Source organism: Hyperolius riggenbachi, chromosome 8 (genome assembly GCF_040937935.1).
Source record: "Hyperolius riggenbachi isolate aHypRig1 chromosome 8, aHypRig1.pri, whole genome shotgun sequence".
Taxonomy (NCBI): Eukaryota; Metazoa; Chordata; class Amphibia; order Anura; family Hyperoliidae; genus Hyperolius; species Hyperolius riggenbachi.
In genome coordinates this window covers 149,370,495-149,387,641 of record NC_090653.1, presented here as the reverse complement: position 1 = coordinate 149,387,641, position 17,147 = coordinate 149,370,495, and the positions used below count along the sequence as shown (strand labels likewise).

The 17,147-nt window shown below is 42.8% G+C and overlaps 1 protein-coding gene across 1 annotated transcript in view; it reads right to left on the bottom strand.

Moving 5' to 3' along the window:
• The window catches only part of LOC137527115 (transcription initiation factor TFIID subunit 1-like), an 86,857-nt gene that overhangs the window by 28,433 nt on the left and 41,277 nt on the right, over positions 1 to 17,147 (bottom strand). Inside the window, exons 18-30 of the mRNA XM_068247519.1 lie at positions 16,578 to 16,708; positions 16,420 to 16,500; positions 16,192 to 16,341; positions 12,260 to 12,382; positions 10,661 to 10,836; positions 10,290 to 10,531; positions 9,231 to 9,444; positions 8,982 to 9,147; positions 5,236 to 5,447; positions 4,477 to 4,585; positions 3,096 to 3,194; positions 1,628 to 1,805; positions 1,476 to 1,543 (exon numbers count right to left, since the gene is read on the bottom strand). Coding sequence (XP_068103620.1) covers positions 1,476 to 1,543; positions 1,628 to 1,805; positions 3,096 to 3,194; positions 4,477 to 4,585; positions 5,236 to 5,447; positions 8,982 to 9,147; positions 9,231 to 9,444; positions 10,290 to 10,531; positions 10,661 to 10,836; positions 12,260 to 12,382; positions 16,192 to 16,341; positions 16,420 to 16,500; positions 16,578 to 16,708 — 1,949 coding nt within the window. The remainder of the gene's footprint in view (positions 1 to 1,475; positions 1,544 to 1,627; positions 1,806 to 3,095; positions 3,195 to 4,476; positions 4,586 to 5,235; positions 5,448 to 8,981; positions 9,148 to 9,230; positions 9,445 to 10,289; positions 10,532 to 10,660; positions 10,837 to 12,259; positions 12,383 to 16,191; positions 16,342 to 16,419; positions 16,501 to 16,577; positions 16,709 to 17,147) is intronic.

Here is a 17,147-nt window from a genome sequence, read left to right as displayed (position 1 = left end):
TATATACACTGTACAGCGCTGCGTAATATGTCGGCGCTATATAAATACTAAATAATAATAATAATAATAACCAGTATGAGCCAAAACCAATTCTGGGTACAACTCCTTTATTCTTGGCGAAATAAATTATTCTGATCATTACCTATAAATTGTTATTTGGTATGCAATGGACTTAGCAGGTTAGATGGTGTCCTAACACATTTTAAAAAGTCTAAAGTCAATGGATTAACATCCATGTTATGATTATAGTAAATTTAGACAACTGTATGGTCAGGACATGATCAACCTACTGTATATTCCGGCGTATAAGATGACCACCAACTTTTCCAGTTAAAATATACATTTTAGGATATACTTGCCCTATAAGACTACCCCCTTTTGGCTCTTGGACATTTGTATACTGTACTGTATGTACTGGTGCTATACTATATAAACAGGTACAGACACTGGTGCTGTACTGTATGTGGTACCCAGTACACAACAACCAACAAATCACAGCAAGCGATTGGCTGGATGTTTGGACTGGTCAGCTATCCCTGTTTCCAAGACTTCAGAGCGGTAGCGCAAACATGCCTCTTTCACCCAGCTGGCCCAACCTTGTATATTATTACCTCCTTTTCTGCCTCTAAGATCTCACACATGCTGCTTCACTGCAGTCCTCAGGAGTGAGATCTGAGAGGCAGAGAAGGAGGTATTGTAATAGGATACAAGGGCAGGCCAGATGGGCGAAAGAGGCGTGTTTTCCTGGGCACAACGCCGCTCTCTCTTTTTTTCCATACCCTGGGCGTCCCGGATGCCTGCAGCTTACTCCAGCCTTCACTTAGACCTTCCCAGTGAGGTGCTCCCTCACCTCATCATTGGTACCATATTGAGTCGCTTCTTTCCAGGAATTCTGGTAAGTGGATTTTCTTCTATCATGCCTGTACAGCACTGCCCTTGCTGCTTTCAAACGGTGGAATGTGGCCGCAGGCATTTTTTAACTCCCCCCAATGTATGCTGCAACCGCAGATTCTCCAGTCTGGCTCTGAAGTTTTAGCACCTGCCCTATAAGACGACTCCCGACTTTTGAGAAGATTTTGCTGGATTAAGAAGTATACGCCAGAATATACTGTACTTATCTGGAAAAGCTGCAAAAATTGATTTGGTGTAATCTCCTTCTACGGCTTTGCTCAACCAAAAGAAAATACAGCACTCACTCTAGAACGTGAAAGTACTGTATATGGTACTTTGAATAAATACTCAGACTCTTCAACATTTGGCCCTGGGTTAGCCATTTACTTTTGTGGCCCTTTTAACCATTTTCTTTTTCATTTTCGTCATTGTTATTTTAAAGCTGTGCAAGTCTTAACATGAATAAAATGTATTGTTTAAGTGATAGCAGTGATTTACTTTGTGTAAATATTTTCTAGGTTGTTCCTGCATAGTATGTATAGTTATTGTTCAACACTATACCATTCACAATGGCTTATTCTCACCTCTCTCAGTTTCTCATCACACAAGTCCAACATGGCCTGGCTGATCTGGGTCAAGGAGTGTTTAGGTCCTGAAATGGGAATGGTTGTATGTTAGAATACTCTACACTCTTATTTTTGTTGTCACAGATCAAACTGATTTTGAAAGCTCTTACCATTATAAAGTATGCTGTTCTTAACAATTAGTTCCACCTGTTCACGGAACTCTTCACGCGATGGGTACATTCGCTTACGGACGTTCTCCCTTAATGTCTGGAGGTCCATTGGATTGGTCACAATTTTGTAATAATCCTTCACTACTTTAGCGTTCACAGGGCTATGGAATGGGTATGTCTAGAGGGGAAAAAATAACCATGCGGTTTAAACCATTAGGAATCAGCCAACAATATATATGTGCAGCTTCTGAAACCTATAAGTAATTGAAATGTATATACATTTTTTCATAATTCATTTACACCTCTACTCTTTCCCTGAAAGTAAAGAAGGAGAGAGAGAGAGAGAGAGAGAGGGGGGGGGGGGGAGAGAGAGGGAGAGAGAGGGGGGGATGAGAGAGCCCCCCTCTCTCATCCCCCCCCCCCCTCTCTCTCCCTCTCTCTCCCCCCGAGAGAGGGGGGGGGATGAGTGAGAGAGAGAGAGGGGGGGGGATGAGTGAGAGAGAGAGAGGGGGGGGGGGGGAGAGGGAGAGAGAGGCGAGAAAATCGTTAAAGTACATTAAAGCAAATCGACAACAGCCCATAACATTGTTTATACTGTATGCCGAAATATGGAAGTGCCAGAATACAAATAATTTATTTACATGTACCAGTATGTATAATACACGACTCCTAAACAAAATTACTTACAAAGAGGTTCCGTTCTGGGAGGTTGTTTGTAGACAAGGGACCCCCTGTACAATTTATGTTACAAGCTTGGAATCTTATGAGCCTGTCACTATGGGGAGCATTCAATAAACGTTACTATGGACAGTCAGTGTATATAAAGTGTGTAATATGTGTTACACAAGAAGCGCAACCTACACTATACTCTCACAGTATATGTACATACAGTATACACTGTGTATATATAAAACACACGTTAAACGGTTTGTAGGAAGGTTATGCAGTTTGAATAGCACCTGCTAAACTTCACATGCACTGTTTGTGCACTGTAAAATTTAGTGAACACACCATTAACTTTCATGTAATTTGCATTATCCCGTAAGGGTGGTTAAAGAGCACATGACAGACCAAATCGCTGACAGCTTTTGAGAGTGCTTCTATCTACACCAGACAGGGAAAACCGAGAGCATCAAGCTAGCTGAGTTAAGTGTATGGAATGAGAATCATATGTCCACACAGAACACTATCTCATGAATCAAGTAAAAACCGATGCACTGCACTCTCATGAGTTCTCACCTTATTCATTAAATAACGTTTCAACACATTCCAAGCAAAACAAGTGCTCAAAGCATGGTGGTTTTTGATTAAATTAAATTTGATGTACCTTTTCTAATCTTATTTTCAGTACTTTCTTTGATGGGTGCTGAAAGCATTTTATATAAATGTGGTGAAAAAAATGAAAAAAAGCTTTGTAAATTAGGACCAATAGATTCATAAACACAGCACACATTACTGAGCTACTTACATTAGACATATCTCTCATGTCATTAATGATGGATTCTAGAACAGATGATAAGGTGACCATGGGGTCTGTTCTTCTGCGATGTATAGACTTATGAGGGCGCTAGAAAGACAAAGGGTTACAAAATAATTAGTGTACTTATAAAAACAAAACTGTACCTGTTCTGTCTGCTTTACAGCAACACATCAATGTTATGGGCTGATACGGGTTACTGAAAAACAGACATGCTAGTGTGTTCAGAACAATAGAGGGAGGGACAAAACATTAGGATTGCCAGTGGCTGGGTTTTTCCGTTGTTCGCAGTTATCGCATGCCATTACCGCCGCACACCCAATTAAGCATGTCGATACAAGATTTTCTAGCATGTCCGATCAATACATGCAACCAATTTCCACCCGAAAATTGATCAACTATCGACTGGGCATGCTCTTGGAGGCACCGATTTTCATCAGATTCAATAATATCATCGAATCAGATGGTCGACTGGCTGCCAAGTCTATAGATGTATGGCCACCTTTGCCACTCTAGCTCAAATCTGCTCCGTTGTGTAGGACAAATGTAAACTTCATTATTCTGTTTAATAAGACTATATCAGCTTTAAGCTGCGTGCACATACAAAGTTAAACTCAACCAAGGCAGCCCTGGCTGAAAATCTATAATCATAATGATCGAATCTGGCAGAGATCAATTTTACAATGTGGGTGCCCAATCACTTTGATCAATTTCCAGCCAAAATCAGTCAAAAGGATGGACTGGTCATGATGGTAAAATCTTGCTCGAAAGGGCTCAGTCAGGTGCACAGTGGTAGCTGTGTTCGAATTCCCGATGGATCCCCTCACCACTATATACTCCCCCACCCCAGGCCTGTGGTGTGTGGTGCAGGCTCGCCTGTCCGTGGCACACCTCCTCCAGTGTCCTGCGTCTTTCTCTAAGGTCACCGGGGGTACCTGAACCACATAACCTCCCCGCATGTATAGGACATAAGTACATGGTGCAGGGTCACAGGGTACAGAGGGCCATTGAGAAAGACAGGGGGCATGTGCCAGCAGACAGTTGAGCCTACAACAATGCACAGCATGGGGGTGCATATTATACATGGGGGGAGGGGGAGACCTGGGGGGCCCAGCTGGTAGAGGTGCACAGATTTCCAATAGATTTCAGCATTAAATCTATTGGAAATCTGTTTGTACTACACTGGCAGCAATAGATGTGATCAGAGACGGATATATCCGATTGTCTGCTGACCATCTGCCAGTGTTTAGGCATCTTTATTCCACAAATGCAAGATACTGTAAGCAAACAAAAGTGAAGAATGAAACAATGAATGGTTAGATTACTCTTTCTTTACATAACACCTTGAAAGTACATGGTATATGTGACTTACATTAAGATAATCACAATGGACCGTACTTCCAACCCTTCTCTTCTTCTTTTGAGGCAACTGCTGTTTGGGGAACTTCAAAACCAAAGATTTTCTTCGGACTTCATCAGCACTATAAAATGTTTATGAATACAACAGCTTCAAAAAGTAATCTTTTAACAGGGCTATGATTACCAACAAGCCAGCTAAAATAAAAGGTTCTCTTTGGGATTGTGTAAAGCTATCAATAGATAATAGCCTTTAGTCCCTAAAAACAAGCTTTCTGTATTGCATCGTGTACAGCAATCCATATACAGATCTAATGCTAGGTGCGCATGATGCAATTTCCTGTCAGATTGACAGGTAACCAGACAGGAAGTTGCATTGTGTGTACGTGCCCAAACTGCTCCTGTTCAATAACATGATGCATTTACTGATTATAACTTCCCAAATCAATCCCATTATTGATTTAGAGCCTATCGGAAAAGTCGGTAAAAATCTGTGCAATCCCGTCAATCAGACAGGAATTTGCATCGTGTGTGCCTAGCATTAATGACATGTACTACTAATACTATGCCCAGAAGAGGGGAGGGGAATAGAAGCAATGGCAATTAGCCAAAACATTACAACAAACAGCAATGCAAAGGACAAAGAATTCTAGTGCAGACACAAGAATTGTGTCTAAAAAGATTGTGGCAGATTGTTCCAAGTGATAAAAGTAGATACTATCACAAACCAAGACTAGCCATACATTTATACATGGTGTACGTAGCTTACCCTTACCTTTCAATCAATTGTTTGCCCAAAACTATTTTAGTCCCCTCTACTTTAATCAATTCCTCATTGTCATTGTGAATCACAGTTTTCTCCAGCTCCTCTTCCTGTTCTTCAGTCATTGCCACAGGATTAGATGGGGGAGCATTGGTCTGATAGTAGAGTGGGCAAAACTTGTTGGTTCTCATGTGTCCAATTGCTCCGCAAGCACCACATTTTAGCTTTAGGGAGAGAAGAATCCCATTAAATCACACCTTGCCTTAAAAGGACATAGACTAAGTCTTAAAAATGTTAGTCATCATTTATCTAGCTAATGAAAGAGTATGGCTCCAACTAGGCCTGAACGATTTATCGTTTTTGTATCGAAATCGCGATCACGGAAATGGCGATTCCGTGATCGTCAAAGCGGCGGTTTTTACGATATTCTGCTGACCTGCGCAGTAGCAGCAGTTCAGCTGTGTCTTTCTCCCGCTGTGCGCAGCAGCAGCTCCGTGTACAAATAGTGACGGCTCATTATCTCTCTTCTTCCGCCCAGTGCCTCCTCCTTCTCCTCCTGTCATCAGCTGACCCAGCGGCAGGCTCTTCTCTCTTTCCCTCTTCCTACCCGCATCATCAGCTGGGCGGGCGGCAGACTCCGCCCACAGGTTCTCGCTCGCTTTACTTCTGTTTTAGCTCATATATAGGTGTCAAAAAGGCTATATATGTAAACCAGGCTATTGTCTGTCTGACATTTCCTTCGCATAACAAAGCAGCTCCGTAGGTGGCTGGAAGCAGAAAAGGAATTCCCTCCCTCCTCCCCCCTTCCAAAGCCATCACTGCCGAAGTACAGGAGAGAGCACATGGATCTGCACACCATGGGGGAGATTCAGTAGGCAAGACTGAAGTGCGTGATGGTGTGTGTGGATAAGTATGTGTGTGCATATCAGTGTGTGATGCAGGGTGTGTGTGTTTCAGTGAGTGCTGGATGTGTGTGTTTCAGTGAGTGCTGGAAAAGTGTGTCTGTGTGTGTGTATATGTATATCAGTGTGTTGTGTACTGCAGGATGTGTGTGTATCAGTGAGTTCTGAGAGAGAGAGAGCGAGTGAGCGTGCTGCAGGATGTGTGTATCAATAAGTGCTCTGATGGAGTGGAGATGGAGAATTAAGTGTGTGCGAGTGTATCAGCGCAACCCCCCACATGACTTATCTTTACCCTACCTACCCCAAGCCTAACATTAACTGTCCCCACCTACTCTGTGACATGTCATCACTCATATCCCCCCTATAATAATAAGTGCCACATGGGAAACAAGGGATAGAAGACATGATAATCTCCCTGCCAGCCCTCATTAGCTCTCGACTTCCTCTACTTTTTAAATTTTGGCCCCCTGTCTCTCTAGTACATCATCAGCTGGGCGGGCAGGAGATATTATAGAAGTTGTGGTAATACTGTTCAATACCTTATTACGCAATACTTCTAGCGTATGACAGTCGAGAGTTTTTGACATTATAATCATATACAGTGATTGTGTGACTATGAGGTTCAAACTAAAACTACTTATTGACCAAGTGCAAAGTTTTCTCCATGTTTATACTGTCACTGTTGGTCAAGAGTTTGGCCAGTTTATGAAGCCTTTAGGCTTGGGATTTATCACGGCTCTGCCCCAGCTCCTTGGCACAGAGGAAGTCTGTATGAGGCACATGCTTAAGCTTGATTTGAAGAAAATCGTGAATCGAAATCGCAATTTCTGACAGAAATCGTGCGATTCAATCTTTTCCTAAAATCGTTCAGGCCTAGCTCCAACTCTTAAGAAATGTATATTAACAACATAGCATACTTATTACACCTTTTTAAATGTCCAAATGTAACGGTTGGTCTCTCTATAGTTTACTCTGGTATGTGTCCACTTTATTCTAGTAGAAAATGGCCTCAAATCATCAACATGTGTTAGATAAATGTGTGCGTGTTGATAAATTACCTCATGAGAAGTTTACAGCATTCATCAAAATTGTATCACTTCACAGCCACATGAGCTATTTTTACTAAAGCCTTAGGTAAATGTTAGGTATCAGTATGGTAAGCCTTTGATAACACTCTGTTATTTATCAAAGTGTGAGGTATAATACCGATCAGAAGGGCGGAATGTGTGGCATTATGGGTAATTAAGGATGGCTTAACCTCCACATAGTTCTCCAGTATTAAATTTCTCATACAATTCTGATGGTTTCAAAATGTGCACATCATGGCATGATCCCAGAAACCCTGTCACCACACTTGTGATAATCATGTCAGCATTGCACATGACTTGCAGATTACTGGAGTGAAAATGCTTAAGGTTTCTGTACACTGCCTCTTTGCCTTTTGGTGAAGTTAATGGCACATGAGTGCAGTCTATAGCACCCATTACGTTTGGCATTCCTGTCATCTTGAAGAATAGTTTTTTCACCTCGTCCCATTCTGATCTGGTATTCAGAAAATTAATATATTTTGGTGCTAGAGTACGTATAACACCCAGTAACTTTACAAGAATACGTGAGAACGTCGCTTGGGACATACCAACTACCTCCCTCGCAACAGCCTGCTATGACCCTTTACTTAAGAAATGAAGAACAGCCAAAAATGTTGTCAGACCAGGTATTGCAGCACTCCTTTGACAGGGACTTTCAAGTTTATTGCCAAATTCTTGGTACAAACTTAACATCTCTCTTGAAAGACGAAATTTATGAATCATTTAAATTTCAGTGTACTAGTCTAGAAGAATACGGGGTCTAAATTTATGCACTGAAATCAGCCTGACCCTATTTCTATCCCTCCTACGCCTTTGCATAACCCTGAACTCCTACATTAGTGGCTCAATTAGTGTTTTCAATTTCACTTCCTCCTGACAAGATTAACAAGAGACTGCAGGAGATATTCTGTTCGGTAATCAACGCTAAACCACGCCCACTTTTTACTTCATGAATGCAAACTTCACACTTTTTTTCAACTTATCAAACTGTTACCGAACGTTTAACAAATGTTTGATAAAATTGTTAATAAACATTTGGTAATTTTCATGAATACATATTTAAGCCTAATAAGTTTGTTAATTTACCAAACGATTGATAAAAGATTTAAAAAAACCACTTCATAAACTGAGGCTAATGACCTTTAAATAACAAATCTACACAACATTAACTGCAGCTGTGTTGCACTTTGCATGCATTATAATTAAAGATAAAGATAGTAAGAAACTTCTGCTATAAAAAATTAAGTATTTCCCCATTGTGCCATGTCCACAAGTGAAGTTTTCTAGATTTCGCATGTCAAACGGTCCCAGAGCTAAAAATTTATCATACACACCACAAAGTATAAATATCAACCCACTACCTTAACTTTTCTGGTCCTTTCACGGCCCCCTTGTTCCTGCACTGTCCCCGGTTTAAATTTGCTACCTCTGGTAGTCCTTGGAAGGCTTTGGAGGTACTTGCGTCCTCCAGGTGCTTCCGAATGCCCGGAGGCTCTGTACTGTGCATGCACTAGTGTACGTGAGAGAGCGGCCCATCTTCAGAAGCACTTGGAGAGGCGTGTGCTTCCAAGGATCCCCGAAGGCGTGACAGCACTGGAACGAGGTGACCGTGAGAGGTTTTGTTTAATTTCGCCTCTGTTACACTTTAAGAACCAGTATGTGACATATTTAATGGTACAGCTGCTTTCGTCAGACTACTTTCATAGACGCTTTGCTTTGAATTTTTACAGTTTCTAATTACCATAACTGCCCACTAAGGCAACTTTACCTTCAGATCTGGACGTTCCTTCATTTTCTTGGGTTTCTTTTCAGGAGGCCCTCTGAGCTTTTCCTTTTCTTGATTCCGCTTCAGCCTCCGAAGCTGTTCCTGAATTCTTCTCCTTTCTTTCCTCATCTCTTCACGGTGTTGCTCATCAAAAAGTGCAAACTTCCGGCTACAATACAAAGGTGACAAGTCAGATCAATGTGAAAACAAGCATGATGTGCACCCCATCACCCTGTGATCAGGACCACTTACATAAACTCATCATCCTTGGTACTACGAATTCGACTATATGCATCAATAACCGCAGGCTTACGCACTGTCTCACATCGCACATATTCTTTACCATCTTCATCCCTGAAAGTGCGATAGATCTTCAATCTACGTCCGCTAGCTGCAGAATTTAAGCTGGTCACCGATGCAGTGTCGTCATCTTTGTGAGAGCCTCCAGAAGCAGCTGAGCCTGTGGCTAAAGATAAAGAAATTTGTGTAATTTCACATAGAGCTTTGATCTCTAACTAAAACTGGAAATGTCTCTATCCAGGCAGACATGATATTTAGGATTATGTATAGCGATTATTATTACTCTTTTTTACTTTTGTACTGTCTATTAGATTTGGTACTAAAATTAAATATACCTAAAGAAATCTCCCCCTCCCCCTTAAAGTCAGATACGTACCTCAGTAGAGGGAAGCCGCTTCATAATCCAGTGCTGGGACCCTCTGAATATTTCAGACAAGCTGTGTACAAGCATGACTGCATTGCCCAGGGCAAGTACAGCCCACGCCTGTGCAGTAGCATGGAGTCGGCCGTGCACAGCTTTTTACTACGTACAGTTTGTGCTACTGCACAGATTCGGCTGCACTTGCGCCTGCACTGTGCAGCTGAGCTCGTACCGGACGTGTAATTCGCATCCAGCTATTGCTGACAGCCAAATTACAATGTTTTTATCATCATGTGGGATACATCGTTGGCCTGTCATCAAATTACTCACATTATGCAAATCCGGTCATCTGGGCCACCTAGTGCCAAGATGATGCCTCGGCTAGTCCGTGGACAGGTAATTCTGGGGTCCTTAATTCTCCCCGCGAGTTGCTACGATTTGGAGAGGAAATAGTATATAACGCCGTCCGGTAATTCAGCAGCAGCAGAGTGAGCCGCCATTCGGTTCCCCTATGCCCAGTTGACAGGGCGGCCCGAACAATACGTACGCAGATTATGGTCTATGGCGGCTCCCTAATCTCAGCGGCAGCCTTTTTTCCTGACTCGGACATGACATGCCATTCAAAAACAGGCTCCTCTGGGAACACTTACAAAATCCCTTCCTGTCCTTCTTGTCCTTTCGGGTCCTCTCCTTATCATTAACACTATCTTCCCCCATTAACATTCTTTGGAGTTCTTTTCTCTCTTGTTCTTCTCTCTCCCGAGACAGCTGAGAACTTGTCTTCTTGTTCTGCAGCATGTTCTCAATGTTCTTCCCCATCTCTTCAAAGTCACTGTCTTCTGCAGAGCTACTGTCAGTATCTGTGGATAAAACCTCTGCAGATTCCAACACCCTGGATGGCAACAAGAAGAAAAAAATTGTAACAATATTAGTAAACACAAATAAGTAAACACTCAAATAGGTGTACTCTACATTATACATTTCTCAAACTAAGTAGTTATAACCAAAATAAACTGCTTACTTGTTCTGCAGATCAAATATGCGCTGGCATTCCTCCTTATATCTCTCCTGGTGCTCAGCTACTGAGAATCGGGAACCTCTGGCAAATTTGCTCATTGGCCCTTCTCCAGAACGTGCTTGTTCTGTGGACATTGTTCTTACTACATCAATCACTTCCCATCGAGACAACTTTTTGATCTAACAAAAACAAAACAAAAAAGTAAATAATACAAAAAAAAACAACACTTCCCAACTACATTGCAGTGTTTTTACAAACATGAACAAGTCCTGTTTACAGTCCATGAGGGTTTCACAAATACAGGTCTCACTAATTGATATAAACCAGTGGTGGCAAACTTATGGTATATGAGAAAGATGGGGCACCAAGTACACTCTCTGTGGGCATGCGTGCCATCTCCAATTGGTACCCAGGGCACCACAGCACAAGCTGTAGAGCATTCCTGATGAGTCGCTCCATCCCTGCCATTCCCAGAAACATTTTGAATTTGAATGGGTCTTTGACACACTACAGCCTCTCCCTGCCAGGCTGCCGGTCATGCTGTCCTCCATCACTAAGGACTGCAGCCAAGGTCCGCATTAGAAATAACTGATGTGTGACAGGCTTGCTTACCAGCTGAACATGCAGCAGTAAGGAAGGTTCCTGTAGTGAAGAGACACCTTCCAGCAAGGAGTATTTGTACATACAGAACTCATGACGGCCTCCTTCCTTTCACCTGCTTCCCTGATGCCTCATCTGGTCATCTACACTGGGGGTTGGGTGTAGGAGAGAAGGGGGGGGGGCATCTGGTGACCTATAATGGGGTAGAGGTTCATCTGACTACCTATACTGGGTATAGTATTTAGGTTTAATTGTAATGCGCCACACACATTTAAATCGCAACTACACATGAAAAAAAAATAAAAAAAATTTCTATTTTCATTTTAGTAAATATTTCCTATTAATATTATAGGATGCAGTTAGATACATGTAAAATCGGCGCCGACAAAGTTGAGCGCAGCATGAAGCCGATAAACGGCTTACTCTGGTCCTAAACAAGTCCCGATGGCACTAATTACTATTCCCCCTCCAGGCCGCCATGGATAGCGGGGAAAGACATAATTCGGCTGCCAGCTATTGCTGGCGGACGAATTACACTGTTTTTAAGCAATTTGGGCTCCATCTTTCGCCTGGCGCCCAAAGACATCATTCACATTATGAGCGCTGCTGTAGACATTCACATTACGGTCAATGGTGCGCCCAAATTTGCCAGCGCCAAATTGTTCTGCTTTGATGCAGTTACCCTCCGATTTTGTGTTACCTTGCGTTCCAGTAAACACAGCATTTTTCTCTTTAGCTTTAACAGGCCCCAACCCCTACCAGACACTATTAAATGGGCTTTAGATCAGGTAAATGAATGATATCGGATCCATATCCATATAGTTTACATATGTATCCCGATGCAGCATGAGATGTTCTAAAAGATGAATGATGGCTCTTCAAACATTTTAGACTAAACTGTGTACCGTCACTTTAGGCAGATTGTGAAAGTTTATGCCGACTCCCATATGAACATGGCAGTCCTACAAAAGCCGTGACAAGTCCAACATTTCCTATGCTCACCTCTTCCTCTGGCACGCCAAATTTTCGCAGCAGCTGTTTGGCATTTTTTAAAGAAAGTCTGCGCAAATCGGCATCAGTTCCTGTCACAGTTTTCTTCACAGGCTGTGGTTCTTTATCATCTTGCTGGAAACAGAGGGGAAAACAAGTCATAAGTATTCTATATGGAACAAATATTTAAAGGGAAATTCTATTTTTCTTAAGAAATGCTCAGTGTTTTCAGTGTCAGCTGTCAGTCTGACTCTATACATTGCAAAGAAGCATACATTTCGTTTTATAACATTAACATGTACCTGCGTCCACATTCTGTGAATTAAAGCAAACCTGTGACAACATTACAAGTTGCAATCTTATAGGTCCTCGCCTGAGGTCAGTGCATTTTTTCTTTGCTCTGAAATTGCGTTTCTACTTTTGTATGAATTGAGATTTAGGCAAGAGCACAGGTGTAATACACAAGGCCAGTGGGCCCAATGCAGCCCTCCTTGCCATTTTATGTAGCCCTCGAGAGCTTCAAATGCCAATTATTGTAAAACGTGGCCACACACCATACAATTTTTAAAATATCTTTTCAATTCAAGACTTGCAATTAATTTTTCTGACTGATTGTAACACTTCAAAAATCTGACCAATGTTCCACACACGTGTGTTAAATTTTTACCCAATTATGAAAAAAATGATTGAAAACGCTGAGAAAATTGCTTGGAAGTATATATATAAGGAAATTGACAATCTACCCTACACCATTCAATTTTCATAAAAAATGATAAAAAAAAAAGTCCAGCATTCCCGATAGACTTATATCAAATAGAAATGAGCAAATCTGATCGGATTTCTTGCTCATATAATAAAAAAACAAAAAAAAACCACTTGATTTTTCGGAAAATCCTGTTGTTTTTATCGAATGTCCATAAAATCGGATCATTTTATTGTATCGAGTGTGGTCACTAAGCGGTAACAGAATGACAGCAGACTGCCTTCTCAATGGTGACAGTGTTTCTGGTTAAAACATTGTCAGTTTGAGCTGGGGTGTAGCAATAACCCACGGGAACATCCGACAAAAGCATTGTGACCTCCTCCTGGGATCCAACCCCTCCCCCCCCCAGTACTCTCTCCCCACATTGCAGAGTAACGCAGTGGAGCAGTGCAATAAATACAATGCATTATTTCTTCTATTCTTCCTGGAAGTTGCTTCCATACCTCCTTCTTCCAATCCAGTGACATGCCTCAGGTATCAGGTATGCAACACAGTGAGTGTGGCTGTCAGGAAGCAACACTGGACCAGGTAAATATTAAACTCCTCCACTGTGCTACTCTGCAGAAGGGGGAGGAGCACCCCTACCTTTGCTATAGTTACACCACTTAGTTTAAGACTGTTCAATAAATGTTAAATCATAACTTAAAAAAAAATTAGTCCGTGACTATGTTTTAGAATTTCGCCCCTTCAAGTCAATGAAAGCCTTTTTTTTTTAAAACAAAAAAACCAAACAGATACTTACCTAGGGAGAGGGAAGGCTCTGGTTACTATAGAGCCCTCCCTCTCCTCTGTCAGTGCCTGTTCCAGTGCTGGCTCCCCCGTAGCAGTATTTGACAAAATTAGTCAAATACTGTTCTCTCTGCTGTCAAAGGGAGGCTTCAGAAGTCTTTGGGAGCCCCAGTGTTCCCGAAGATGGGCAAGCCCGAGTGGCCTCTCTCGCGCGTGCGCAATAGGGAGCCACCTGTATTCCAGAAGACTCGGCTCCCGAAGTCCCCCATGGTGGGGGATTTAAACAGAGGAGCTGCAGAGGGCACCAGGAGAGGAGAGAGAAGGCTCATTAAGACCCAGAGCCTTCCCTCTCCTTAGGTAAGTATCTAGTTTCTTCTTAAGACTCCTATTAGCTTTAAAAGGACCACTCCAGCAAAAAAAGTAAGCAATTAAAATCAAAAGCATTTGGGGAAATTACCGTATTTTTCGGACTATAAGACGCACTTTTTCTCCCCCAAAAGTGGGAGGGGAAAGTCAGTGCGTCTTATAGTCCGAATACTACATATTGGGACCTGCGCCTCCTTCCCCTGTCCAGCCTGTCCTAGTGTCTGCGTGTCCCCGTGTATTAAATACATTCACGTAGCTGCAGGCTGTCCTGTCTTAAAAACATTTTTGTCTGTAATGTCCCCGGGTACTACCGTCTACCGCAAGTACCACAAGTGGAAGTCCGTACAACATACCATACATGCAGCTATCCTCAGGCTGTCGGCGCTTTCATTACCGCGATGTCCCGCTTTCATCACCGCGCTGTCCCCGCTTTCATCACCGCGCTGTCCCAAACACTTGGATGTCCGTGATGTCCCCGGCCGGTATTACCGATGCGTTCCTAATCAGGAAGTGTCCCGCTCAGCGTTGTCGATAAATGGGCCAATCAGACGAGGGACGCTGGCCCCAACCGCCAATCACGCCACACACTGCTCCTAGCAACTCTGTTAATAGGATGAGATGGCTAGAGGGCGGGACAGCCTCTCCGTCATTGGGACCAATCACTGTAGAGTGCACAGTGGAGAGTGTGCGGCGTGATTGGCAGTTGGGGCCAGCGTCCCCGTCTGATTGGCCCATTTATCGGCAATGCTGAGCGGGACACTTCCTGATTAGGAACGCATCGGTAATACCGGCCGGGGACATCACGGACATCCAAGTGCTTGGGACAGCGCGGTATTGAAGGCGGGGACAGCGCGGTGATGAAGGCGGGGACAGCGCAGTGATGAAGGCGGGGACAGCCTGAGGATAGCTGCATGTATGGTATGTTGTGCGGACTTCCACTTGCTGTAGACGACTTCCACTTGCGGTAGACGGTAGTACCCGGGGACATTACAGACAAAAATGTATATAAGGCAGGACAGCCTGAGTATAGCTGCAGCTAAGTGAATGTATTTAATACACGGGGACACGCAGAAACTAGGACAGGCTGGACACGGAGGACAACAGACACAGGGGGACATGCAGACACTGGAACACAGAGGACAGGGATAGCAGACACTGGGATAACAGACACTGGACATGGAGGAAACAGGACAATGGAGACAGAGGAAGAGGGACAGATGACATGGGGTTAGAGGAAGGGGGAAAGAAGATACAGGAAGACACCAGAGGGCACAGGGAGACAATGGACACAAGGGGGACATAAAAGCAGCAGAGGGACAGAGGAGACCACAGGGAAACAAGGAAGGCACAAGGGAGACATAATAATTGTGGGGGGAAAGTCTATAAGACGCCCCTGCAGCATGGACGCACCAGGCTTAGTATATTATTTTTTTCCTTGGTTTTTGTCCTCTAAACCTAGGTGCGTCTTATGGTCCGGAGCGTCTTATAGTCCGAAAAATACGGTAACTTATTTTATTTCACTGAATGGTTAATAAACCAAAGCTTTATATCCCTGTTTGAGCACAGAGCATCACAACTCTCTAACAACTAAGTTAAACATTTTGTGTAACATTCATGGCAGCAGGGAACAGAGAAGACGCTGAGTAGATCAGTACTTTGTGCAGGAACTACATAAACAGAGAGCAGCAGTTTATGCCAAGACAGCTTAGTATTCAAACCTAGATTTTTAAACCCTTAAAAAAAAAAAATATGGGATTCCTAGAAAGTCATAAGGAATTGTTCTAGATATACAAATTTTAATCTCATCAGTTTATTTTCACTTCAGTTTTACAATTTTCTACCTTGGTACCCATTCCTACATTGCACAGGGCAAATACATCATATTTGAAATTACATTTAAAAAAAATCTGAATAAATGCCTTTTTTTGTCATTGCAAAATACTACCCTAACATTAAGGGCCTTGCTTGCTTAAAGGCCATTTTATTTATAATGTGAAAATATTACCTAGGAGAAAACTTAGGAGAAAAAGTGAACTGGATCGAGCCCTATGTCTGACATTACATCTAATCCCATTACCATACTTGCCTTTTGCTGTGTTGGCTTGTTAGGAATCTTCACATAAGAGAACCCTTCCCCGCATCCTGTAGGGTCTGCCACTCCAGTCACCTCCAGGAGGCACTTTCCTTTCATGGCAGCTATAAAGGCTCTTGTAGTGTTCCAAGGAGCAGTCCTTACCTATAGATATAAAAGTAATTCCATTACAAGGTGAACCAGTTCTAAAAAAGCAACCCTCATTACAGCTTATTGCCTTACCTCATCATCTATTTTCATTTGAAAATCTTCCTCATTCTCTTCTTCTGGAGCAAAAAACGATTTTTCTCCATAGCCAGCATCCTATATGAGAAGAGATTGTCTGTAAACAGCCATCTTCCAATACAGAGCTTACACTTCCTCACAGAGATGCTTCCTACCTTTAATCGCTGCTCTGCAGCAACCATACTATAGTATGCACAGCACTGTTCAGGCGACACCATTGCACGAATCTCTTCTTCAGTTGGTAAACGAAAATCTGGCTTCAGCACCCACCAATTAGAGTCCATTCCTGGCATATGGAAAATTAATTTCAAGTAAACCGTTCATATTTTGAAGCAGAGTGTCTGATGCTCTACAGCAAAATCAAAGATAGAAAGTCACAGAAAAAAACGTAAAGTATAGCAAACCATGCAGAGTTCAATCTTTCTTGTGTTACTGTTACATTTTGCCACTGTTGTACCTTGGGGGAATCCAGTGCTGGCTCCCCTGAAAGTCCCTCGACAAACCTGACAAGCGACAGCGCTGGCAATATTTACCTACAGCAATCCTGCGCAGGCGCACTAGCGGCTCTTTATTAGGGATAAGGCGAAAATAGCCGAGCACGATCTATCCGCTCTTCTGCACAGGCGAAAAGGACTCGCACCTGCGCAGTCAAGCGGATACGATCGGGCTTGCCTATTTCTGCCTTAGCTCGAAAGAAGAGCCGATACTGTGTCTGCGCAAGGATA